Below are 26454 nucleotides of genomic sequence, written 5' to 3'. Positions count from 1 at the left end.
GGAATTCAGAAATTCTAGAAAATCAGAAATTCAGAAATTCAGAAATTCTAGAAAATCAGAAATTCAGAAATTCAGAAATTCTAGAAAATCAGAAATTCAGAAATTCAGAAATTCTAGAAAATCAGAAATTCAGAAATTCAGAAATTCTAGAAAATCAGAAATTCAGAAATTCAGAAATTCAGAAATTCAGAAATTCAGAAATTCAGAAATTCAGAAATTCAGAAATTCAGAAATTCAGAAATTCAGAAATTCAGAAATTCAGAAATTCAGAAATTCAGAAATTCAGAAATTCAGAAATTCAGAAATTCAGAAATTCAGAAATTCAGAAATTCAGATATTCAGAAATTCAGAAATTCAGAAATTCAGAAATTCAGAAATTCAGAAATTCAGAAATTCAGAAATTCAGAAATTCAGAAATTCAGAAATTCAGAAATTCAGAAATTCAGAAATTCAGAAATTCTAGAAAATCAGATATTCTAAATTTCGGAATTTTAAAGGATTCAAAACTTCTTCTTCCATTTTTTTTCAAATTTTTAATATTCGGTACTCCAAGTTCTGAAAATTCCAAATTCTTAAATTTCTAACAATCTGAACCTCCAGATGACGTTACTACCATCTCCATACATCAATCCTTTGCTGTTTTTCTCTCGAGAAGAACCACCAAAAATTTGTCGGATGGCCTTGTGGATATCGTATAATACACAAATCGAAAGTAATGTTTTGGAGAAAGAGAAAAAGAAGAAGAAGAAGAAGGAAAACGGAGAAAAATTCGGAAGAGACAATCTTTGGGATCACAGATGACGTGGCTTAATCGGAAACCGAAAATCGGAGAACTTTCCCGAAGAAAGTTATGGAGGTGAAAACAATGATAAGGAAAAGAAGAGAAAATGAATAATAATAATAAGAAGAAAAAGTTCAAGGACAGGAAAATTTGTTATTCGAGGAAGAAGAATAGATACCGTAGTTCTCAACTTTGACTAGATTTATTATATCTCATTTCCTGAGAAAGATATCAAAAAGTAGTCAACTGACAAATTATTTATCATAGGATTAGCAACATTTTATTAGTTACCGAGATAGTAAAGCTGAAACTGGGCGCTGCTGAGCTACGCGCTTGGCGCCATCACTTGACTTGCTAGGTGACGTCCATTATCTCGGCTCCTATAATAAATATCAAAAAGTGGTCAATTGATAAAATGTTAACCATAATATAACAAATATTTTGTTAGTTAAACATTATTAGCTAGCTGTTACAGTAATCGAAATAAATTTGATTAAAGCTATCATTCTATTACAGGCTCCAATGCTCGCTACATCGTCCTACAAATGCGTTTCAAACTTGTTCGATTAATATGAAATTTTGCGCCAATACTAAACAAAACTAGAACTTCACTTTTGTAGTTGACAACTTTTTGCTGCAAATGTGCCCTCATGAGATATGCCACGTGGAGGACGCTGCTAGGTGGTGGCTAGCTAGGTGGCTAGAGGGCGGCTCGGTGGCGGCTGACGCCCTGTGGAAGTGCGCTCTATTGGATATCCTATCTTCGACTATTTATATCTCAGTTACTGTAAGAGATATCGAAAATTTCTAAACTTATAAAATGCTGTTGATATCATGATAAACATTTTGCTAGTTGAGCACTTTTTGATATCTTTTACAGTAACCAAGATATAGTCGGGCAAAGTTAACATGTCCAATAGAGCGCAATTTCGTCTTCACTGTAATTTTTGCATTTTCGAAAAGTTTGAAGTTTAGTTTTGGTTATTTTCAGTTTCCTGCCTTCTCTATGGTTTCTAGCTCGTCTATACAAGGATTTGAAGAGACAGCGAGACACTCTAGCTTCTCTCTCTCTCTCTCTCTCTCTCTCTCTCTCTCTCTCTCTCTCTCTCTCTCTCTCTCTCTCTTTCTCTTTCTCTTTCTCTCTCTCCCAAACAAATCCTGATCGCTTAGATCACCCATCGAGATTGATTAATTCATTTGCCATCGAGATTTGTTTTCCTTTTTTCATTCCCCCACCCCATCCCAAAAATGCAAAAAAAAAGGAAATTTAAATTTCTGATCGTATCTATTCTTCCCGTTTTCTCCATCTTGAGAATGTTGCCCTTTTCTCTCTCATCCCTATTCCCTTTTCACTTCAGGTATCCTAGGCATTTCTATACAAATTCCCCCCAGCGCAAAGAAAGCGAGAGGCTCCTCTCGGGATTCGTTGGGTAATACAATCGGAAGAAGAAGTACTAAATCACATGAGAATCATCGTTTTCTCTCCCCTACCATGATATACGATGGATTGCGTGATGATCGGCTAAGCATGTACAATTAGCAACTAGGTGGGCGATGGAGATTCGGGATCGCTTTGGATGACGAATCGCTGTTGTTGCTTCCGATTATGTCATCGGAGAGAGACCACAAGCTTATGAAATCATTCCATGTGATGATGATGAGGATAATGACCAGTTGGTTTTGGTCAAGGGCAGTGTGAACTTTGCGATCCAGGAATCTTGTGATGATGGCGCATAACTCACTTCAACATTAGAATTTTTGTTTGGTTTAAATATATAAATGTAGAGCTTGAAAAGATCTACAAAATGATATAAAAGTCAACTATTTTTGAATTCCGAGTTTTACAAGCCAAGCATAACACCGAACGTGCAGCTTCTCTCTGGCTTATAATTTTTAAACCAAACAAATTTGATACGATAGAAAAACTTAAGAGCTACAAAATGACACTACTTTATAAACTGTATCTTGTCTATGACTGGAGTTATAGGTCAAAAACGAATAGCGTTTCATGTCATTATTGCTATAAGCGAAGCCCACTTTTACGTGTTTTTGAGCTCAAGTATCTCGGTTCTTATGGGAGATATCAAAAATCTGTCAACTGATGAAATGTTACTGATAATATGATTAACATTTTATCAGTTTACAAAATTTTTATATCTCATAAAGGACCCAAGATAATTGAGCTCAAAGAACGCGGGCAGGTTGACTTCTATTAGAGTAATTACAGTAGCTTGGGTTCGCGGTCTCTGCTCGAAACCGCACAATTCACATATAGCTGAATTTAATATTATTTTGTAGTTCTCCTCAACTTCCATGTTTTACTTTTTTATTCGTTCTGAAATTCTAATTTTGTAGCGAGCTACGCTCCCCGGCGGACCGTTGGCGGACCATGGACGGCTTGCCACTTCAAGCGTCAAAAACCCGTAGCAAATGACTAGCCCACAACTATCAAAATTTTTACAGCTACTAAACAAAACTAGAGCTTCATTTCTGTAGTTGACAACTTTTTGCTGCAAATTCGCTCTCGTGAGATATGCCACGTGGCATGAGCCATCACCTAGCTACCATCTAGCGACGTAGCTTCTTCCACGTGGCATATCTCTCTAGGGCTCAATTAAAAAAAAGTGTCAACTACAAAAATGAAGTCTTGTTCAGTATTCTCTGAAAATTTCAAACTGCTAAAATGAGCGAAATTTCTCATTGGAGCGCGTTTACTTCTATTGAACAGACATGGTCTTACATTAGCAATATTAACTAGGTGCGCCTTGACCCCGAAAGCTTTTGTGGATTGTTAGCCACCGTGATCTAAGTTTTCTGGCCGATAGAAACAAATTTGGTCTTGTCTGTTTTGGCATAGCTTCCGCCTTTAAAGGTGTGGCTGAGATTTTCCAGTCTTGATCCAGGAAGTGTTTCGCCTTTTTTTGCCACCTCAACAACTTCTTCTCAAAAGGACGCAAGCCCCAATGCCACACGCTCCTTGTCCCCCTCCATCATTTTTTGTCCCTTTTATATCCCCCTTGTTCTCGGGTCAAGGCAAAGTGCGCTATTAGCATGCCAACATGTCCATTTGTCCATCTCATGTCCTTGGTAAAACTGACCTAGAAAAAATCATCATCACGCGAGACGACGCCAGCGCATCAATCCTCGGGATGGAAGAAGAAGAAGAACATATTTATATATAATAAGATAGATGTAAAGTGGGCGGAGCCTCCTCCCTCTCCGACATTGCGCAATCCACTTCTTCTTCCATCATCTTCTTCTTTCTTCTTCTGTCCAGGCTCGTCCCGGCACGGATCCCCGTACCAGGCACCCACGCATAGCTAAGAAGAAGAGGCGAAGACCACACCTCCTATAGTTCCCAAACATTCTTTAGTTTTTTTTAAAAGAGGTTTCTATGTTCCTCTCTATTGCCATCTTGTTCCCCCCGATCTGCTATCTAGCCTCCCCCGCGATCTCAAGGGGGCGGAGCATGCCCATGAGAAGTGGGCGGGGCCGAGAGAAGAGAAGGGGGGAGACGAGAGAAAGAACACAACATATGCCAGTCTCGACCACTTTTGGTCATTCTTCAACCCGGACTTCTTTGCCAATGTGTTCTCTTTGGAATCTTTGGGAAACTTTTATTCCAGAGAGGGAAAGGGTCCGGTTCTTTCTAGAAAGATCTTGCCTAATCCATCAAATCTGCATTCCTTATTATAGCTTATTCTTCTCACTTTTCCAAACACCCGCCTTCCCAGATTATGTCGTTCCTCTTTCTAGATTCTTATTATTATGATGTGTCTTGTGTTCTTAGCCGTTTTCATTTTATCGAAAATTCCAGAAGTTCCCTTCCAAAATGCTCCCAGACAGCCCATCGCCACGTGCCGCTCTTGCCTTGTCCGATTTGCAGCCACAGACCGGTGCCACCGCGAATTTCAGCATTGCCAGTTCATCAGGAAATTGGTAAGTAACTTAATTAAGGGTAATTAGCTTAAGTTAATTGAGCTCAAAAGGATGAGCTATGATGGACAGCCCTTGTACCTCGATAAACTTTGAATACGCTTATCTCTGTTACTATCAGAGATATCAAAAAGATGTCAACTATTAAAATGTTTACCATATTATCGTTAACATTTTATTAGTTAACAGCTTTTTGATATCTTTTATCGGAGCCGAGATAATTTAGCACTAGGATCGGTAGGCGCCACTTACCACAAGCACCTGTCTGTACCGCGCTTGCACTCTTTGAGATCAATTATCATGGTTTCTATAACAGTTATCAAAAAGTTTTTAACTGATAAAATATTTATCATATTATCAGTATCATTTTTTTAGTTGACAACGTTTTGATATCTCTTATAGGAACCGAGATAATTGAGCTTGATGATCAATCGGCACCGCTGACCACAAGCACCTGGCAGTACCGCGTTTCCACTCTTTGAGCTTGATTATCTCGGTTGCTATAAAAGATATCTACTCAGGGAATTTTGGGCAAGCAAACGGCAAGTTGCGAGCCATTTGGCAAGTTGCTGAGCAGAATCAGCAAGTTGCTGGACAAATTAGCAAGTTGCTAGTGCTTGCTGACCTTCTTCGAGGAGGGTCGTACATCAGCAAGTTGCCGCATGCATGAAACTTGCTTGCCGTTGCTTGCCGTGAACTTGCTCTATAAAATAGCAAGTTGCTGACCCGAAAAAACGACTTGCCGTTTGTCAGCGGCAAGCAAAATTTTCGGGTTAGCAACTTGCCAAAAAATTCCCTGAGTAAAAGTCGTAATTTGATAAAATGTTTTTCATGTAATCAGTAACATTTTATTAGTTTACAGTTTTCTAATATCTTTTATAGGAGCCGAGATAATTCAGCTTAAGGCTCAGCCGGTGCTGCTGGGCGCGTCAGCTGTACTCTTTGAAATTGCTTATCTCGGTTCCTGTGAGAGATATCAAAATTTTGTCAACTAATACAATGTCACTGATAATATAATAAACATTTTATCAGTTAATCACTTTTCGATATCGCTTATGGTAACCAAGATAATTAGGATCTAAAACACCATCCTTGCTAATTTCAGCCAGACCCAAACCAAAATATCCTTTATTCATTACATAAGCGCCTAACAAGTTTCTTACGTAACCAGTATAATAGTATCGAGAAGACAAGTCTCGGAGAGATCCAAAAGTCTGGCAGATTTCTCTAGTTACGTAACCGAACGGGTTCTCCTCATCCGAAAAGATCTTCTCGGCGGGTACGATCCATAAGCCTCATTGTCTTTTCTTTTCGCTCATGCCGAGAAAATGACAGTCTCGACAGGTTTTTATTGTCTAGATTATCAAGTTTTTTCGCTTCCCCCCTTTTCATCCGAAGGCATCAAGGAAGAAGACGTGTGGTCTTTAGCAAGCAATGAAATCAAATACCGGTGGTCGGAATAATTTAGATGTGTGGGTCCGAAGGTTGAGGGTGCTTAGACATGTATTTGATTTAAAAAATAATTAAAAAATGCCCAAAGGTTCTAGATCACTAAGACAGGCAGGGTTGCGACCACGTAGCTCAGCCTCCAGTTAAACTCCTAAAGGAGACCATGCGCCTTTAAATTAAGGAACCTCCTTAAATACGAAAATAATAATTCCAGGTCCACCCGAGGTGTCGGAGGTGTCAGCGGTGACTACATTGACAAGACCGGCGGTGGAATGTTCGGAAACAGCAGAAACAATGTGAGTTTGTGGGTACGGGTTCTTGGGTCCTGGGGTATTGAAATCCGGGGTCCTTAGGTCCTCGAGTCCGGGGTTTTTGGATCATCGGATCTTCGGATCCTTGTGTCGTCGGGTCCTGGGGCCCTTGTGTCACAGGTCCTCGGATCCTGGGATCATGGGGTTCTCAGGTCTACGGATCCTGGTGTCTTGAAATCTGGTGTTCTCAAGTCCTCTGGTTTCGAAGTCCGAGGTCCTCGGTGTCCTCGAGACCAGGGATTCAGGGATTCTCGGATACACGAATCTTCGAATCTTCGTCTTTGAATCTTCGAATCTTCGGATCCTCCGTGCCTCACATTTTTGGGTCTTCTGGTCCTAGTGATCTTGGGTATTTAAGCCTTGAGTACTTGGATCCTAGGTTCTTGAAATCCGGGGTTCAGCTCCCCGGATTCCCGGATCGTCGGATTTTTGGATACTCGGGCCCTGATTTCTTGAAATCCAAAGGTCTTTATGTTCTTGGGTCCTGTGATCGTGGATTCTCAACTCTTGAAATTCCAGTGTCCTCGGTACTTCCACATTGGGTCGTTGGATCCTGGGGCCATGAAGTACGGTGCCCCCGGCCCTTAGGTCTTTGAGTCCTGAGGTCCATAGAGTTGTTTGGCTCAAGATTTCGGATCCTGGAACTCTGGGATGCTGGGGTCCTGGTGTCATAAATCCTAAGATCCTCGGGTCCTCAGGCCTTGGAATCCGGGTCCTTGGGTCCTGGTGTCACGAAATCTTTGGATCTTCCGGATCCTAGGTTCTGGATGATCAGTGTTCTTCTGTCTCCTTGTTTTTTCACAATTAGTCAGTCTCTGTACTTCTTTTTTTCGCCGACTCGACGTCCTTGAGAAACGTCACGGTTCAGCTGATCATCAAGGACCTGGATGACACATTTTTTTGGATTTTTCAAGAATTTCAAGCAGTAACCATTTCTTAAGTTCAAAAGTTCTGAACTTCAGAAGGATCTTTACGACCCTTAGGATCCTCAGGGTTTTCTTAGATTCTGAGATTTCTAGATCTTTCGAATCTTTAGGATCCTTAGGGTTCTTAGAATATCGGTGATTCTGGATTCCACAAAAAGGATCTATGAGACATCTTGAAATCCAGAATCGAGAATTCTCCCTCTCTCGAAAATCTCCTTTTCACCTTTTCCATCCTTTCATCCCGAGAAAAAGAGAAAAAAGTGAAAGTGGGTGTTAATCAAGTTTATCACCTATATTCCTTGTCTCCATTGTTCCATTGTCTCTCTCTCTTCTCGGAAAAATCCGCCTCCTAATCACTTTCACCCGCCCCATCCTCCCTTTAATCCAAGCCTTCACCTCACTTCATTTTCCAGGACCGATTCGCATTCGGAAACAACAACTCGTCGTCTTCATCCAACAACTGCTTCTCGTCCACAAGCAATTCGTCGGGCGGTCTTTTTTCCAGTAAATAAGTTATCAAGTGAGTTGTGGCTAGCCTTCGGGTGAGCTCTGGGCAAGTTACCGGGGCTTAAGACAGTTTAGAGGGTCCATATAGTCATTCGGTTTAAGATCCTGAAGTCTTGAAGCCCTCAGGCTTTTAGAGCCCGATCCAAATGGTAGTAAGCGCGCTCCAATGAGAAGTTTAAGTGTCTGAAAATTTTCGAGTATACTAAACAAGACATAAGCTTCATTTTTGCAGTTTCCAACTTTTTTGTAAAATTTAGCCCTAGACAGATATGGCTTCAGCCGCCACCAAGCCGCCATTAAGCCACCTAGTTGCCTACCACATAGCTTCTTCCACGTGGCATATCTCATTAGGGCGCGTTTGTACAAAAACGTTGTCAACTAACAAAATAAAGCTCAACTAGACTAGGGGCCTTTATGCTGAACCATGCGCCTTTAAGCCCAAGCAAACAACTGTGTAGCTCTTTTCAAAATTCATTTTTTTTCAGAATGCGATCGGCAACCGGTATTACCCTCATCCTAATCTCGATTCTAACCATCATCCTTCCCAGTGTATATACTAGTGAGCCGAAGTTGCCCGATTGCGAGCAAATCCCAAAAGTTTTGTGCTGTACTCAACGTGTCTTAGGTAAGAGTATTATCCCCGGGACCCAAAATACCCTCTGAATTTGGAATTTCAGATAAATGTATGTCGGGTTGTATCGATCATGTAACCGAGAAGTGTCCACATAAATTGGAAAAATACGAGACAATTGACGACGAAGAGCCATCAACAACCACTAGAGCGCCAAAGAAAGAAGCAAAGAAGCAAGCGAGAGTCGTGGGACAAGTCAGACACCCCGAGGCTAACCGCGAGGTTGACCACGAGGTCAAGGAGCAGTTCATCGACTCCAAGGACATCAGAAGAGCACCACTTGCCGGTGACGCGAAGATGTTGAATCAGGAGTATCCGATCACGGAAGTCACCGATGCGGATTTGTCATCAGAGTGTGGAACAGAGAAATCGAATCCTCCATTCTCACCATGCTTGTCCAGAAAGTCCGCTGACGACGTCTTCTTGTCCTGCTGCCGCCAACAACTTCCATCCAACTGTCATAGCTTGTGTACCTATGAGCATCGGGAGCATGTTGCTGCGGAGACGCTTATTCAGGCCATCCAACAGGAACATTGTGATATGAAGGTGAGAGAGAGAGAGAGGCTAGAGTGACTCGTTGTCTGCGTCTTTTCAAAACCATGTATCTCGATTTCTAGACAAGCCAGAAATCTGATTTTTGTACTCAAAAAAAGCTCGAGCAATCAGAAATCTGATAATGTGCAAATCTGAATTTTTGCAAAACTAGCTGAAATCCAATGATTCAATAACCCCAAAAAGCACCGCAAACACTCATGTGCGCTCCACTGGGTATGACAACTTTGACCGTCTATATCTCGGTTACTGTAACAGATATCAAAAAGTTGTAAACTAATAAAATGCTGTTGATATTATGATAAACTTTTTGTTAGTTGACAACTTTATGATATCTTTCATGCGAATCGAGATAGGCAAGCTCAAAGTAAGTGCAGCTGAGCTACGTGGTTGGCGCCACCCAGATGCTTGCAAACTTTGAGCTCTATTATCTTGGTTGCTGTAAGAGATATAAAAAAGTTGTTAGCTAACAGAATGTTGTGTATATTATGATAACTATTTTATCAGTTGACAACTTTTTGATATCTTTTACACTAACCGAGATATATGGGCTCAAAGTTAGTATGTTCAATAGAGTGCACTTCCAATCCCAAGATTTCCACTCAAAACCTAAATTTCCAACATTGCAGTACCTCTCCAACATCCTCTACTGTGCCAACCAGAACCGTGACAATCGTGCGTGCTGCTCCCACCTAGGCATGTCAAATCCAGAGCTCGGCGTCGGCGATCGCTGTCTCCGAATGTGCAACATCGCTCCATCGGGCGATCGTGTCAGTTCTGTCGAGAAGGAGGATCTCGTTTGTCTATCGAATTGGAATGTGGTTATGTATTGCGCAAGAGGAGGTCTTCGTACCATCAATTAGAATATTCTGGAACTTTCTAGAACTTTCTAGAACCCCTCTCTTAATAATGCTTCTGGCTCTCTATGTCCCCTTAATAATTTCCAATTGTCTCTAATAATTTCCAATTCTTCCACATATACACTTCTTGGTCAAGATTGGAGAATGTTCTAGAAGTTCACTCTGTTGCATATCTAAAGCTAGAACCTTCTCGAATCCTATACTAAACCCGACATACATTTTGTTGTTCTCCTAAAACCTGTAATTTATCTTGGTTACTGTAAGAGATATCTAAAAATTGTCAACTACAAAAATGTTGCTGGCGTCAAGATAAACCACTTTTTAGTTGACAATTTTTTGATATCTCTTACGATAACCAAGATAAATTACAGGCTTTAGGTCCCCCTTCCTACGCGTGTATTATGATAACGCGTATCACGACTAATAATTGTTTCCTTATCGATTTTTATAGCCTAGCTTATTTTGGACCAAGTCCTTATATTTTTTCCCTCATTCCTTTTCTGTGCAACTTTTTTCCCCCACCGATTGCAATATTTGTGGTTTCAACTGTGCAAACGCGCTCTGTAAGACTTGCTAAATTTAAACAAGTGTATCTCTGTTCCTATGAAAGTTATCTAAAAACCGTCAACTAACAAAATGTTTGTTATGTTATGACAAGTATTTTATTAGTAGACAAATCTTTAATATCTCTTTCCGTAACCGAGATATAGCCGCTAAAGTTAACATGTCCAATAGAGCGCACTTGCACACTGAGACTTCCCCAACACCACACACATGTGACCCCGAAGAAGAACTCAAATTGTATGTCAGACAAGAAAAAAAAACGTTATCTGAATTTTTGTCTATTTTTCATCCCCAATTGAATTATATGTGTGGAGTTTTGAAGCGAATAAAAAACATTGAATTTCACTGAAAACTCTTTTTTAAAATTTGAATTTCAGCAATTTATTAAAAAGGGGTTTCAGAAGTTTTGAATAACTCGAAATCTTTAATTTTCCTGAATTCGATAAATTCTCAAAAATTATCAAATTTGTGATTTTCCGAATTTTCGGGGCTTTTTTCCAGAAAATCTCCAAATTATAGGAATTCTAGAAATTCAGAAATTTACAGATTCTAGAAATTCAGAAATTCAGAAATTCAGAAATACAGAAATTCGGAAATTCAGAAATTCAGAAATTCAGAAATTCAGAAATTCAGAAATTCAGAAATTCAGAATTTCAGAAATTTAGAAATTTAGAAATTCAGAAATTCAGAAATTCAGAAATTCTAGAAAATCAGAAATTCAGAAATTCAAAAATTCTAGAAATTCAAAAATTCTAGAAATTCAGAATTTTAGAAATTCAGAAATTCAGAAATTCAGAAATTCAGAAACCGAATCTCCAATTTTTTCGAAATACAAAAATTGCTGAGATTCTTAAAAATTTTCAAATTTTGGATTTTCAGAATTTTCGGGAACTTCTTCTCTGAAAATTCCCGATTTTTAGAAATTCGAATAAAATTAAAAATTCTGGTTCTTTTCGAAATGTTTGCCAAAAATTCAGAAAGTCGACAAATTATTTGAATTCTTAAGATTCTTAGGATTCTTAGGATTCTATAGATTATTAGATTCTTTTTGACGTGAATGTGAGTTGCGAAAAAATCTACAAATGGAAATTGTTTTGCTACAGTAACCTACAGTAATCCTCACGAATACCGTTCCATCAACATTCAGACAAAAAACCAGGAAACTCGATAATCGAAGTTTTCGAATTCCTGGACATTTTCAAAAATTCCAAAAAATACAAAAATTTGAAACTCCAAATTTTAGATAACTTCAAGCGATTCTAAATTTGTGGGATTTCTAAAATCTTGAAATGTCCGAAATTCCACTTCTTTTCGTAATTTTGGTAAGTCTGAAATTTCTAACTCAAATTTCTGAAAATAAGAAATACCATCTTCAAAACAAATCCCCCCAAAAATCCGCACGGAAAAAAGAACTGGATCGTTATATTTGCAACAAATTTGCAACAAATAAAAAACGAAAGTATAAATACATTCTTCTTCGTTTTTTTTCTTTTTCATTTTCTTCCGATCACATGAGATTTGAAAGGGATTTCAATAGGGATTTCGGAGTGTGTTTATTCAGAAAATGGACAAAAAAAACGAACATTACATAATAAAGTTTCACTTTTTTCTGTGTTGCGTAACTGAGAAAACGAGAATCTAAGAATCTAAGAATCTAAGAATCTAAGAATCTAAGAATCTAAGAATCTAAGAATCTAAGAATCTAAGAATCTAAGAATCTAAGAATCTAAGAATCTAAGAATCTAAGAATCTAAGAATCTAAGAATCTAAGAATCTAAGAATCTAAGAATCTAAGAATCTAAGAATCTAAGAATCTAAGAATCTAAGAATCTAAGAATCTAAGAATCTAAGAATCTAAGAATCTAAGAATCTAAGAATCTAAGAATCTAAGAATCTAAGAATCTAAGAATCTAAGAATCTAAGAATCTAAGAATCTAAGAATCTAAGAATCTAAGAATCTAAGAATCTAAGAATCTAAGAATCTAAGAATCTAAGAATCTAAGAATCTAAGAATCTAAGAATCGATTTTTCCAGATTTTTCGTTTGTAGGTTACTATAGGAAACTAATTTTCTGTATACCATCGCCTTTATTTGCAAACAAAAATCACATTTTTGACGTGATTTTGTTTGTAAAAAATCTACAGTATACAAGGAAATCAGTTTTCTACAGTAATCTACAGTAATCTTCACAGACACCGTTCTGAGAAATTCCAGACAGAATAATCTAAAAAAAAGCGAAAAAGAGCCCTCTAAAAGCTCTAAAATTTATAAAATCCCAGTAATTTCAAAAAATCAAGTTTCTAAGAATCCAAAAACCTTTTCGAATCTTCGAAAAATTCAAATTCTCAAGAATCTAAAAGTCCGAAAATCTCGAAATCCAGTCTTCTTTTCTGCCTGTCTTCTCTTCTGAATCACTCATGAATCACACAAAACACTTTGCTGAATACAAAAAGTCAATTCCCCTCCTCCTCGCCCAGCGGGAGTAAGTTCCACCGGTTTGAACATTGATCAGCGCTATTTTCGCAATTCAGAATTAGCATAAATCCTATTGGCAGACAAAGTAGAAAAAGAAGTGGGAAAAGTACGCAATCATCTGCTGCTCATGGTGTCATAAAAAAGCCAGTTCACTGTGTGGTTTTACTGACGGTTTCTCCGAAAAAAAGCGAAGAAGAATTGGCTGTTTGTAATCGTGTAATAGTGTGGTAGATATCCGGATTTTCTATACAGAATGTTACATATAGCTCTAGGCTCCGCCCCCCTCCTCCAGCTACATCGGAGGGTATAAAAGCTTCTACCTGAGGTAGGAATGACAAGTTTTTCTTGAATTCTTTCCTTCAAAATGCCATCCATCGTCGCTCAAATTTGCCAAGCTGTGAGTTTCTATTTTTTGCAAAATTTCAAAAAAAAAAACATTTTAGGCCCTTGTCATTTGCTTCGTGCTTCTCACAATCTCTACCAACGAATCAATGGCTTGTATTGGAGGCGGTGGAGGCTGCTGTATGACTTCCGGATGCCCCAACCCATGCGCCGGATTCGGAAAGAAATAATTCTTCCATTCAAAACCTTCAAAATTCCTGTATCTGATGTCTATATACAAATATATACACATATATAATGCAAATCAAATTTTTATGTTTCAATAAATATTTATTTCAACGTTAATTTCGTGAAAATTGCCATTCAAAAATGAAAAAATTGATTTAAATTCCGCGGAAAGTGTGCACTCCGACGCCTCAGTGTTTGCGGACTTTGGCGGGAACTTGAGATTTTTCACACTTTCCCGACTATTTTTTCAGGTTTTTTTTCTGGAAATTTCAGATATTTCCAGCGATTTTCAGCAATTTTCTGAAAAATATAAATTTTAAGACACTGTTGACAACCTATTTTATCCAGAAAATAGCTGGGAATCGTTTTTTTCAATGTTTCCGGAAAATGGATTTTCACTTATTTTTGCGATTTTTGCGATTTTCAGCCATTTTTAGGGGGATTTTTGGCGTTTTTTCAATGAATATGAGAAGGAAAATCAGCTTTCATACACTCTTTTCCACCAGATTTTCCTGAAAATCGCCGAAACTGGCTTTCTGTCGTTTTTCCGTAAATCTTATGTTTTTTATCATAAATCTACCAATAAACATCGATTTCGCAGCGTTTTTCTGACTTTCTTCGCTGAAAATTGCCTAAAATCATCAAAATTTCCAGAAAAAATGACCGGCCTGGAAAAGCAGCGAGTCGAGGCGAAATTCTTCGACCTGGACGAGATTATCGCCAAATCTGAGTCGACCTCCTGCACTTTCGACATGGCAGAGCTGGATCCAGGTTGATTTTTGGCCTAAAAATCGATTCAAAATTCAAAATTTCCAGGTTTTTTTCAAGAAATGATGGGGATTTCGAAGCCCACACAGAATGGCGATGGGTACGGCGCAGACGCTCCGCTGTGGCTTCTAGAGTCGATGAGGACACCATTTACGGTGAGATTTAGGCCTAAAAATGCTAAAAATTCCATTTCTCCGATTTGAAAACCCCAAAATTTGCAGATCCACCTCCCACAAGCGTTTAGTGTGAACATGCAAGGAGTCCTGAACGCTGACTCGCGGACAGTGAATCTGGCACGAATGCAGCAACAATTCTACACGAATGGAATGCAATTGTGCCATTTGATGAAGGAGCACAACGCCGAGGGAGCTCTGAATCTCGCCAAATGCCTGCTCTCCACGCTTACCCAACGTCTCGGCGGGATTCTTTCGAATTCGACGCATCAGCGAACGAAGGGAGAGAAATTCGATTGTCTGGAGACTAAGGTGTTTTTGGAGGGACGCCGATGCAAGGAGGACATCGATCAGTGGCTCAGACAGGACAACAAGGGCACCAGCAAGAAGCGAAAGCGAGAATCTTTTTAATTTTTTCGATTTTTTTCTTATTTTTCAACTGTAAATATCAATATTTTTGTGTCAGAGCCTTTGTGTGTATTAATACCAATTAATTTTGCGATAATAAGCCTGGTTTATTGCTAAAAAACGTGTTCTTTCTTCGCAAAAAATTGCAAAATAAAGTTCTGGCGCTATACTAACGCGCTCTGTCGCCAGCTTTTGAACGCGCGCGCTGAGTTAGATGTGCAGGTCATATAGCATTTTAGGCACGCCCCTTTGAATTCACTCGAGAAAGTTCATCGAATTTTGCGAGTTTTCGAGTTTTTTTGGCGGATTTTTGGATTTTTTTTTCGGTGTTTTCAATGAAGAAAAATTGCAAAAAAAACGTCAATTTCTTGAATTTTGCATCTAGAAATCTCAATTTTATCAAATTTTCCCCTGAATTCCGTTATTTTGCTATCTTTTTAGCTGAAGAATTCGTTTTCCCTCGTTTTCTAACTTACTACCTTCTGCTTTCATACAAAAATGATCCGCCACTCTATCTAAATATCGATTTTTGCAGGGTTCCCACATTAAACAATGACCGGAAGCACCGAGACTCGCCACAACGAGAAGGACGTTAAGGAGGTTTGTGTCCCTCACCGGCGACAATTTTTTAATCATGCAATTTTGGTTTCAGCCACAGGTCGACTCTGACGCCGACTCTGACAACGAGGCTATTGAGCACCAGCTCACCGAGGAGCAGAGACGCGTCGCTGAGGCCGCTGGACTCGGAGACCACATCGACAAGCAGGCTAAGCAGAGCCGCTCCGAGAAGAAGGCTCGCAAGCTCTTCTCCAAGCTCGGACTCAAGCAGGTCACCGGAGTCTCCCGCGTCTGCATCCGCAAGTCGAAGAACATCCTCTTCGTCATCAACAAGCCAGACGTGTTCAAGAGCCCAGGATCTGACACCTACATCATCTTCGGAGAGGCCAAGATTGAGGATCTTACCCAGCACGCCCAGATGTCCGCTATCGAGAACATGAAGCCAACTCGTGAGGCTCCACAACTCAAGACCGTCGAGGAGGACGACAACGAAGATGTTGAGGTATCGTTTTGTTTATTTTTTTGCTGAAACTAATTGTTGTTTTTCTAGGAGGACTCCACTGGAATCGAAGAGAAGGACATCGAACTTGTCATCTCCCAAGCCAATACCACTCGTAACAAGGCCATCAGGGCGCTCAAGGATGCCGACAACGACATCGTCAATGCTATCATGAGCCTTACCATGTAGCCTGTCTCCTGATGAACTTGCAGATACTCTTGTTATCCATTGTATCTCTCGCTTATCTTGTTTTCCGTTCTCAGTAAAAATTTATTGGATTTTACATCGATTTGTTTCTAATTTTCGACGACTACCACATCAGAAACGAATCTGTTGATACTTTTCAGACTCCTCTTTCTCTTCACACATTCCCCCAAACAATCGATTGCTTTGTTGTAACAACCATCCCCTCTCCCCATTGTTGCGCCTGCAGTCTTTACTCGAGCGAGAGCGATGATTCATTTCACCTCTGCTATCATTTTATCAGTTCAGTTTATCATTCCAGTTTCTTTTCATACAGCAAACATCGCTAGTAATCGGGGTGGTGCGAGAGAGAAACGCGACCAAGGAGAACATTCTCTTCTCAAAGCGCGCCCCAACAAACACGTTTGAATGCGCGGGGAGAGTGGCGTTAGATGTGCAGGTCATATGACAAACCCTCGCCGACCACTGCGGCTAGACGCTGGTTTGCGAGAGAGCTTTTATAGATTTTTTTTTCCAGTTTTTCACACTTTTTATGGCTTCCTTTTAGAGCTAGTAGATTCCAGAAGTGTTCAGGATTATATTGATCTATGATTTTTAAAGTGTAATTTTTGTTAAAGTCTGGAAATCGTGTTTTGAAAAAAATCTTTTTTCTGGTTTTTCTGTGACGTCACCAAAAATAGTCTCGAAATTGCGAAAGTGTTCCAGCCAGGGTTCATGATCGAATGGCTCGTAATGAACCGTCCCAACAGCCCAGCAGTTCCGGAAGTAACGGAACGTCATCGTCCACTTCAAACGGGTCAGCGAAACCATCAAAAATTACAGTAAAAAGTAAGAAAAATCGATTTTTCTCTGATCTATCGTTGTAATATCTGTAGTTGTCAACGCGTCGTTCACCAAACCATGCGACTGTTATGTCGAAATCATGAGTGACGCGCCATCGGCGGCGCCCAAAAAGACGGCGGTGAAGAAGAAGACGTCGGCGCCCGAGTGGAACGAGTCCGTCAACGTGCACGCCAACAACGAGTCCACACTCACTTTTCGCGTCTTCCAGAAGGCGAAATTGTTTGAGGATACGTGTCAGGGCATGGCAAAAGTCAAATTGACCAGTGTGCCAAGGAATGATAACGGGGAATGTAGGTTTTTGCATAGAAAAACCTAGAAAATCAGATAATTTTTCGCTGAATTCCAGTCAAAACCGACGTCATGAATGTGAATCTGTTGGGCAAAGACTCGTCGAAAGTGGGCACGATCAATTTAATTTTCACCGGGTATGCTGAGAGAAAGCGAAGAAGTGCTGGCGGTCAGCGGACCGTCGATGCGGCCGCCGCGGTTGGCTCCGAAGCATCTACCTCTAATGGAGTGGCACCGCCTGGGACGGCGTCTGGAAGACGGCCAGCGACGGCGAAGAGGGATACATTGACGGTGCCAGCGGTAAGAATTAATTTTGGGGTTTAGCCAATGAATTTTGATATTAAACATCGTGAAGTTTCGCCTGAAATCGGTAATTTTGACCCGAAAATTCCATTTTTGTAAGTCTGAAATTCGTGAATTTCTGCTTGAAAGTTGGTTATTTCGACATCAAAAATCGAAGTTATGACTTTTTCATGAAAATTTTCTTTTATGAAAATTTTCTAATCTCGACCTGAAATTCGCCATTTTCAGCTCCGAAATTGTTGAATTTCATCTTGAAAGCTCATCTTTTTGGCATGAAAATCTGTCACTTATCCTCTAAAAAGCCAATTTTCAAGCAGTAACTCTCTGATTTTCGCTCCTAACAATGCTAATTTTCAAGCTTAATTTTGCCAATTTTTTCGCCTTTTTTCCTCCGCCGCTAAAATCATAAAATCACTGAAAAAAAAACCATTGCGAACACCCCGTCGTCAGCTGAATCTACATAAAACATATGTAAATACCAAAGCGTGTCGTAGTCAAACACAAATAAACGTCACTACTCTCTTACCACCCATTTTTTATCTGGCGCTTTTTTTGTGTTTGCAGAATGAGCCGCGCGAAAATTGGGTAAAAATTGGCTGAAAAAAGGGGTAGAATAGGCGAAAATGGGCTGAAATTAGGCGAAAAATGAGCCTGAAATGTGTAGTGGATTTTGTAGTTTGTAGTCTAACCCATTATTTTTGTCAACAATTTGCTAAAAATGAGCTAAAATGACCCAAAAATCTGCTAGAAAAGAGCTAAACATGGCTCGAAATTCAGCTAAAATGAACCAAAAAATGACTGAAATTCTGCTAAAAATGAGTTTTCGAAGTGTAGTTTGTAGTCTAACCCCTTTTCAATTTGCCATTATTCTTCTAAAAATGAGCCAATGGCCCAAAAATCTGCTAAAAATTAGGCGAAAATTACCCGAATTTTGGTTTAAAAACGACTCAAAATTATGCTTTAAATGAGTCCTGGATTTTGTAGTTCGTAGTCTAGCCCATTATTTTTGTCATTAATCTTCTAAAAATGAGCAAAAATGGCTCAAAAATCTGCAAGAAAGAAGCTAAAAATCGACTGAAATTCTGCTAAAAATGAATTCTAGAATTGTAGTTTGTAGTCAACATATGGCTCGAAAATCTGCTGCTTAGGCTTAAAATGAGCCAAAAATGAGTCGCGGAAAATTGTAATGTAAAATTTGAATTTTGTAGTTGGTAGTCAAAAACAAGACTCGAAATTCGGGCAAAAATAAGACCCAGAATTTGTAGTTTGTAGTCTAACCAATTATTTTTGCCAACAAGCTGCTTAAAACGAGCTAAAATGGCTCAAATATCTGCTAGAAAAGAGCTAAAAATGAGCCAAAAATCACCACGATTCTGCTAAAAATGAGTCCTGCATTTTGTAGTTTGTAGTCAAAATTATGACCCGAAATTAGATTAAAAATGAGACTTAGAATTTGTAGTTTGTAGTAAATTTTTCCCATTTTTTTCAGAATGGCGCAGCAGTCAACGGCTCGTCCGCAACACCAGCGACCGCCGCGGCCGAAGAAACGCTTCCAGAAGGATGGGAGATGCGATTCGATCAATACGGAAGGAAGTACTATGTGGACCATACCACGAAAAGTACCACCTGGGAACGACCATCCACTCAACCATTGCCAGCCGGTTGGGAGATGAGAAGAGATCCGAGAGGAAGAGTGAGTTGGAATTTGGGGAGTTTTAGAGCTGAAAATGGGCTGGAATTTGTCCGAAAATGATCGAAAACTGGCCAAAATCGGTCTGTGAAATAAGCTAAAAATGGTTGAAATCAGTTGATCTTGGTCCAAAAATCAGATTTTTCGAAATGTCTATTTATCAATGAATCATGCTTCACCAGTTGTTTATTCAACTAATTTTGAGTCATTATCATATTTCAAACAAAATAAAAGTTTGATTACCGTATTGTGTAGCGTAGTAGGTGTTTTACCACTGCTGAGAAACAGGTGCATTTTCTAGAAATGTGACTCTAGAACGTCAAATAATTGGCTGAAAATAGCTGAAAAATGAACCTGAAACATATGAAAATTGCCTGAAATTTAGGGTAATTTAGGTAGAAAATTGCTTAAAAATGGCTTAAAATAACTCCGAAATGACCAGAAAACGGCTGAAAATTGGCTGAAAATGAGCTTAAAATTCAGTGGAAATAGCCTGATATTGATTTTTGAAATGTTAAAATAGTGGGAAAAGGACTCTTGAATGTCTGAAAAATGGCCTAAAATTGGCTAAAAATTAGTTGAACATAACCCGAAATTTACTGAAAATTGCCGGAAAAAACTGACTTGAAATGGCTGAGAATAAGTTTAAAATAGGCTAAAAATGCCTCAAAATTATCGAAAATCGACTGAAAACCAGCTCAAAATGACCAGAAAATTGGCTGGAAATGACTGAAAATGAGCCTAAAATTCAATCAAAACAGCCAGAAATCCATTTTCGAAATGTCGAAATTGTCGAAATATCACTGAAAATTGGCTTGAAATGACTAGAAAATGACTGAAAATAGATGAAAATCCATTTTTGAAATTGTCAAAAATTGCCTAGAAATTAGTTGGAAATTGGCTTAAAACGGCTAAAGTGGCTAGAATTCAGGTTAAAACTGTTCTTATCGCTTCAATGTTGATAGAAATCCGACAAGGAATAGGCTTAAAAATGACCAGAAAATCACTGAAATTAGCTTTAAAATCACTAGAAAAGTGTTGAAAATAGCTTCAAAATAACCAGAAAGATGGCTGAAAATTGGCTTTAAATAGCTAGAATTCCAGTAGTGAAAACCTGACAAGGAATCAGCGAAAATGACTAGAAATTGACTGAAAATAGCTCCAAACTAGCCGAGAATAGCTCTAAAATGAGCCTAAAAAACTGAAAATTGGCTTAAAATGGCTGAAAATCTGCTGAAAATACCCCCTAAACATCCACTTTCCAGGTCTACTACGTCGACCACAACACCCGAACGACAACATGGCAACGGCCGACCGCGGACATGCTCGAAGCCCACGAACAATGGCAATCGGGCAGAGACCAAGCGATGATGCAGTGGGAGCAGCGATTCCTCCTCCAACAGAACAACTTCAACGCCGACGATCCGTTGGGACCGCTTCCCGAGGGATGGGAGAAGCGACAGGATCCGAACACGGGCCGAATGTACTTTGTGAATCATGTAAATAGAACAACGCAATGGGAGGATCCCCGGACACAGGGTGGATCGGACCAGCCGCTTCCCGATGGATGGGAGATGAGATTCACCGAGCAAGGCGTGCCGTTCTTCATCGATCATCACTCCAAAACGACGACTTATAACGATCCGAGAACGGGGAAACCGGTGGGACCGCTGGGTGTGGTTGGGGTGCAGATGGCGATGGAGAAGAGTTTTAGATGGAAAATTGCACAGTTCCGGTATTTGTGCTTGGTAAGGAATTCAAGGATTACTGTATCTAGTGCTACAAGGCCTACTGTATCTAGTGTTACAAGGATTACTGTATCTACCATAATTTTAGATACTTTAAAATCCCTTAAAACCCATTATCTTCCAGTCGAATAGTGTGCCGAACCACGTGAAGATCACCGTCTCGCGTAACAACGTCTTCGAAGACTCGTTCCAAGAGATCATGCGGAAGAACGCCGTCGATCTCCGCCGACGACTCTACATTCAATTCCGCGGCGAAGAGGGTCTGGATTACGGTGGTGTGGCTAGGGAATGGTTCTTCCTGCTCTCTCACGAGGTGCTCAATCCAATGTACTGTCTGTTCATGTACGCTGGAAACAACAATTATAGTCTTCAAATCAATCCGGCCTCGTTTGTCAATCCCGATCATTTGAAGTATTTCGAGTATATTGGACGATTCATTGCAATGGTAATTATTGGTTTTTTAAGCCTAAAATTATGAATTTTGGGACCTAAGAATGGTCCAAAAACACTGAAAATCCCAATTCTTCCAGGCTCTTGACTCTAAAATTAGGCTTAAAACGCTCCCAAATCCCTGAAAAATCCAATTTTCAGGCTCTCTTCCATGGCAAATTCATCTACAGCGGTTTCACGATGCCATTCTACAAAAAGATGCTCAACAAGAAGATCGTGCTCAAGGACATTGAACAAGTCGACTCGGAAATCTACAACTCGTTGATGTGGATCAAGGATAACAACATTGACGAGTGTGACATGGAATTGTACTTTGTAGCCGACTACGAACTGCTCGGCGAGCTCAAGACGTACGAGTTGAAGGAGGGAGGAACCGATATCGCGGTTACTGAGGCTAATAAGGTAGGGTTTTGGGGCTAAAAAATTCTCGAAAAGGTCATGACCTAATTTTATCTAGTTCATGACCTAATTTTTCTAGGTCACGACCCAATTTTATCTAGGCCAAGACCTAATTTCTTCTAGGCCATGACCTAATTTTTTCTAGGTCATGACCCAATTTTTCTAGATCATGGCCCAATTTTATCTAGGTCATGACCTAGTTTTTTCTAGGTCATGACCTAATTTCTTCTAGGCCATGACCTAATTCTTCTAGGTCGCGACCCAATTTTTCTGATTTTCGACCTAAAAATGGTTTTTTCTGAGCTGAAAAATGTCGATTTTGGATCCCAAATTCGGCCAATTTTGGGTTGATTTAGTACTTCAAAAAATGCTAGATTTCGAACCCGAAAATTTCAATTTTAAATCTGGAATCGCAAAAATCATTTGTTTGTGATCCAAAAATGCCGATTTTTCACTCAAAAATTGTATTTTTAAACTCTAACGAATCCCTAAAAACCTCCATTGTTTTCCAGTTGGAATACATCGAACTCCTGGTCGAATGGCGTTTCAATCGAGGTGTCGAACAACAGACGAAGGCGTTCTTCACTGGATTCAATTCGGTGTTCCCATTGGAATGGATGCAATATTTCGACGAGAGAGAACTCGAATTGCTTTTGTGTGGAATGCAAGATGTGGATGTTGATGATTGGCAAAGGAATACGGTTTATAGGCATTATGCTCCGCAGAGCAAACAGGTAAGAGGATGAAATTGATTTCAAAATTATATAATTTGTCAAAAACGTTTCAAAACGGATCTGAAAATGTGGGAAAAATGAGCTAGAATTTATCATAAAAACTGCAAAAATTTTGGCTTAAAATTATCCAAAAATTAGCTAAAATCTGCTAAAAAATGACTTAAATTTTCCTGACAATGGTCAAAAACAGTTTAGAAATCGTGAAAAATGAGCCCTGATTTTGCTGAAAATCGGTTCGAAAAAATGCGGAAAAATCAGTCAAATTAGAAAAGTTACGGTAGTTTTTCAGTTATGGTAGTTTAAAGGCGCATAGTGTAATGGAAAGTTGGAAGTTCGCCGAAGTCCGAGGATGATCTGAAAATGGCAGAAAAATCATATAAATTGTGTAAAAAAACGACTGGAATTCGACGAAAAATGATAATTAGGATTACGGTAATTTAAAGGCGCATAGTCAATTTTTTTTTAGAAATTTCGCCCTAATCTGAGAATTGTTTGAAAATAGCCTATTTTTTAAAATTTTCTCCGAAAAATCCGTTTGAAATGGATTGAAATTCGATGGAAAATAAGCTAAATCAGCAAAGTTATGAGAATTCGGGTTACGGTATTTTAAGGCTAGTTTATCTGAGGGATACGGTAAATTAAAGGCGCAGTTCACCGGAAAAATTCGCCCGATCTGAAAATGGCAGAAAAATGATTTAATGGTGGAAAAAAACGGCTGGAAATTGATGAAAAATAAGACAATTTCGAAAAGTTATGAGAATTTGGGTTACGGTAGTTTAAAGGCGCACTAGTTGAAAAATATAATTCCAGGTCTCCTGGTTCTGGCAATGGGTGCGCAGTTTGGACCAAGAGAAACGTGCTCGTCTCCTTCAATTCGTCACCGGAACGTGTCGTGTGCCAGTCGGTGGCTTCTCGGAGCTCATGGGCTCCACCGGCCCTCAACTCTTCTGTATCGAACGTGTCGGAAAGGAGAACTGGCTGCCGCGGTCCCACACGTGCTTCAATCGACTCGACCTTCCACCGTACCGATCCTATGAGCAGCTCGTTGAGAAGCTTAGTATGGCTATAGAGATGACTGAAGGATTCGGAAATGAGTAGTAGACTCCAGAATTATCATTTTGTGTCTTTTTTGTACTTTTTTAAAATCTGATTTTCGCTGATAAAATCGACATTTAAAGGCGCATGTGTATTTTTGAGATTTTTTTGATTTTTGAAAATTTCCAAAAATCAAAGAAAATATTGTTTTTTTTGGACCCTGTGCCTTTAAAAATGAATATTTTATCAAAAAAAAACCGCCACCAGCCTCCTGACTCCGCCCCCTTTTTGTGATACTTTCCCCCGCGTTTCGTGTTGTGATTCATTCTAAAAACAATCGTAGTCAATGTCTTCTTTTTTCTCCTGATTCCTTCCTTCCTTTTTTTCTGGGTATGTACTTAAAAATTTCCATTTTTTTCTCCCACATTTTTTGTAGTCATCATTTATTTCTGGAATTTTCTGGCTCCGCCCCATAGATGCCTTATTTTCCCCGCACGTTTTCCACATGGTTCTACACACAGAATATTCCTGACTTTTATTGATTTTTTTGTCTTAAAATTCATCTTTCATGCTTCCTCTCCCCCTAAATCGACTAGATCCATTATTTTCTTTATTTGTTCTTTGCTTTTTTGAGAATACCCGAAAAAATGATTTATAATGAAAAATAATTTTGTAGTTTTTTTTAAATTTGATTTTCAGGTATCCTGGAAATGTGGATCCAGCAAATCCTAATTTAGAAAATTACAAAACTTTTAGAATTGTAACATTTTTAGAACAGCGACATTTTAGAACTGCGAAATTCTAGAACTATCTCACACAGCACCCTGAGCTTCCAAAAGTCACCAGTTGCGCGTCATATTGCGCACGCGAATCGCGCCAGAGGTCCTCTTGGCGCAACAAGGGATTTTTAATTTTTTTGCTGAAATTTCAGTTTTTTTCAAATTAATCCGTTTTTTCGCATTTTTTTCAAAATTCTGGTTAATAGAAATTGTAGAGCAGTTCGAAATACATCGAAAATGGGCAAATTCTTAAAAATTGGTCGTCTCCCTAACCCTATGTGCTCTTTTTAAGAAAAAAGTTACTGTTCGATGTACTTCTGAGTGCTTTTCAGCTTCTAAATATTCGCTTTTTCACTTTTATTTCTTTGTATTGACTATTCCTCGCATGAAAATAATTTTTCAGATTCCAGACGATCTTCACACAACTTTTTTTTTTCGAATTTTTCAGCCAAAAAGGAAAATCAATGAAAAGCAGGAATTTGCGGTTATTCAACAATTACAGACTCGTACTTCTCCGCCAAACTCGTTTTCAGATCGAATTCAACATCTGAACAACCAGAAGTCATCAAGAAATTCATGAAAACACCTTCTTTCTCAATATTTTAGTTCTGTGTTTGTATTCGTGCTCTTTTACGGCCTAATATATATGTTCAGGCAACTCCCTTCCCTTTTAACCTACTGACCTAATTGTTTTGAAACTCTTCTCGAGCACTCTACCCGTGCTTTTATGTTTCTTTTTTGTTCTGCAATTTGACTGATTTCAGCCGATTTCTTATACAAAACAACAGGAATCAATACTAATTTATTTTTTCTTGTCATAAAAAGTTTTCAAAAGAGAATCATTGTTTTTCCTCGAATGACTTTATCGAAGATTATCAGGATGCCGGCTTTTGGCTAAATTTTGGTTGTGCAGATGCTGAATTCGATCTGAAAACGAGTTTGGCGGAGAAGTACGAGTCTGTAATTGTTGAATAACCGCAAATTCCTGCTTTTCGTTGATTTTCCTTTTTGGCTAAAAAATTCGAAAAAAAAAAGTTGTGTGAAGATCGTCTGGAATCTGAAAAATTATTTTCATGCGAGGAATAGTCAATACAAAGAAATAAAAGTGAAAAAGCGAATATTTAGAAGCTGAAAAGCACTCAGAAGTACATCGAACAGTAACTTTTTTCTTAAAAAGAGCACATAGGGTTAGGGAGACGACCAATTTTTAAGAATTTGCCCATTTTCGATGTATTTCGAACTGCTCTACAATTTCTATTAACCAGAATTTTGAAAAAAATGCGAAAAAACGGATTAATTTGAAAAAAACTGAAATTTCAGCAAAAAAATTAAAAATCCCTTGTTGCGCCAAGAGGACCTCTGGCGCGATTCGCGTGCGCAATATGACGCGCAACTGGTGACTTTTGGAAGCTCAGGGTGCTGTGTGAGATAGTTCTAGAATGTCGCAGTTCTAAAATGTCGCTGTCTTTTCCAACATTATCTACACTTATTATGTCCAGGATACCACTGTGGAAAAACATCAGTGGACCAGTGATGGTAAATCTTGTGGATGGCAGGATTATTATAGCGTCTGCACCCAATCAAGACCCTGACTGCCCAGCATTCGAATTCACTACCCAACATCATATTCTGTATGTTCCATGCCCGTTTCCCTTTAATTGTTCTAACTAGGGAAGGCCCCAACTCGGGTGTGGCGATACGGGTGGTGACCTATATCTTCTGAAAGCTGACATTTTCCTGATTCCAAATCTGTTTTCAAAAAGTGCTTTGTCGCGGTAGTTTTCGAGAAAATTGGGTCGAAAGTTTCGAAAAATGACGTGGATTTTCAATCTCATTTTCCTTCCTCACGTATATAAGTTTTACTGTGTTGAAAGAATGTGGAAGCGTGGTCGAATGGTTAGTGAGGAAGATAATGAAGCGGGTAATCTCTGGTTCGACTCCCTCGAGCTGCTAAACTTTTTTTGAATTTTTTCTTCGTTTTTTTTCCGGTTACTGTATCTGACTTCTAGGTGA

At 39.1% G+C, this 26454-nt stretch overlaps 4 protein-coding genes across 4 annotated transcripts; all 4 read left to right on the top strand.

Annotated features, from left to right (window-relative positions):
- Nucleotides 1-4613: 4613 nt before the first annotated feature.
- On the top strand, nucleotides 4614-9956 carry CBG05111 (the record flags this gene model as incomplete). Its single annotated transcript, XM_045240860.1, has 6 exons — nucleotides 4614-4720; nucleotides 6381-6470; nucleotides 7817-7945; nucleotides 8396-8535; nucleotides 8588-9087; nucleotides 9723-9956. The coding sequence occupies 6 exons, from the start codon at nucleotides 4614-4616 to the stop codon at nucleotides 9954-9956; spliced, it is 1200 nt and encodes a 399-aa protein (XP_045092857.1).
- Nucleotides 9957-14221: 4265 nt separating this feature from the next.
- Nucleotides 14222-14914, top strand: CBG05113 (the record flags this gene model as incomplete). The annotated part of the gene is made up of 3 exons (XM_002638723.1): nucleotides 14222-14333; nucleotides 14379-14485; nucleotides 14552-14914. 3 exons carry the CDS (start codon nucleotides 14222-14224, stop codon nucleotides 14912-14914), a joined length of 582 nt encoding a protein of 193 aa, XP_002638769.1.
- Nucleotides 14915-15463: 549 nt separating this feature from the next.
- On the top strand, nucleotides 15464-16157 carry CBG05114 (the record flags this gene model as incomplete). Its single annotated transcript, XM_002638724.1, has 3 exons — nucleotides 15464-15511; nucleotides 15564-15971; nucleotides 16020-16157. The coding sequence occupies 3 exons, from the start codon at nucleotides 15464-15466 to the stop codon at nucleotides 16155-16157; spliced, it is 594 nt and encodes a 197-aa protein (XP_002638770.1).
- A 737-nt stretch (nucleotides 16158-16894) lies between these two features.
- On the top strand, nucleotides 16895-23725 carry Cbr-wwp-1 (the record flags this gene model as incomplete). Its single annotated transcript, XM_045240687.1, has 9 exons — nucleotides 16895-17000; nucleotides 17048-17305; nucleotides 17362-17603; nucleotides 19096-19299; nucleotides 20562-21044; nucleotides 21169-21489; nucleotides 21636-21896; nucleotides 22406-22627; nucleotides 23438-23725. 9 exons carry the CDS (start codon nucleotides 16895-16897, stop codon nucleotides 23723-23725), a joined length of 2385 nt encoding a protein of 794 aa, XP_045092856.1.
- Between the last annotated feature and the right edge of the window lie 2729 nt (nucleotides 23726-26454).

This window comes from Caenorhabditis briggsae, assembly GCF_000004555.2.
Source record: "Caenorhabditis briggsae complete genome, chrI, whole genome shotgun sequence".
Classification (NCBI taxonomy): Eukaryota; Metazoa; Nematoda; class Chromadorea; order Rhabditida; family Rhabditidae; genus Caenorhabditis; species Caenorhabditis briggsae.
Note: the sequence above shows the minus strand (reverse complement) of the source record. Positions and strands in the feature narration are given on the sequence as shown.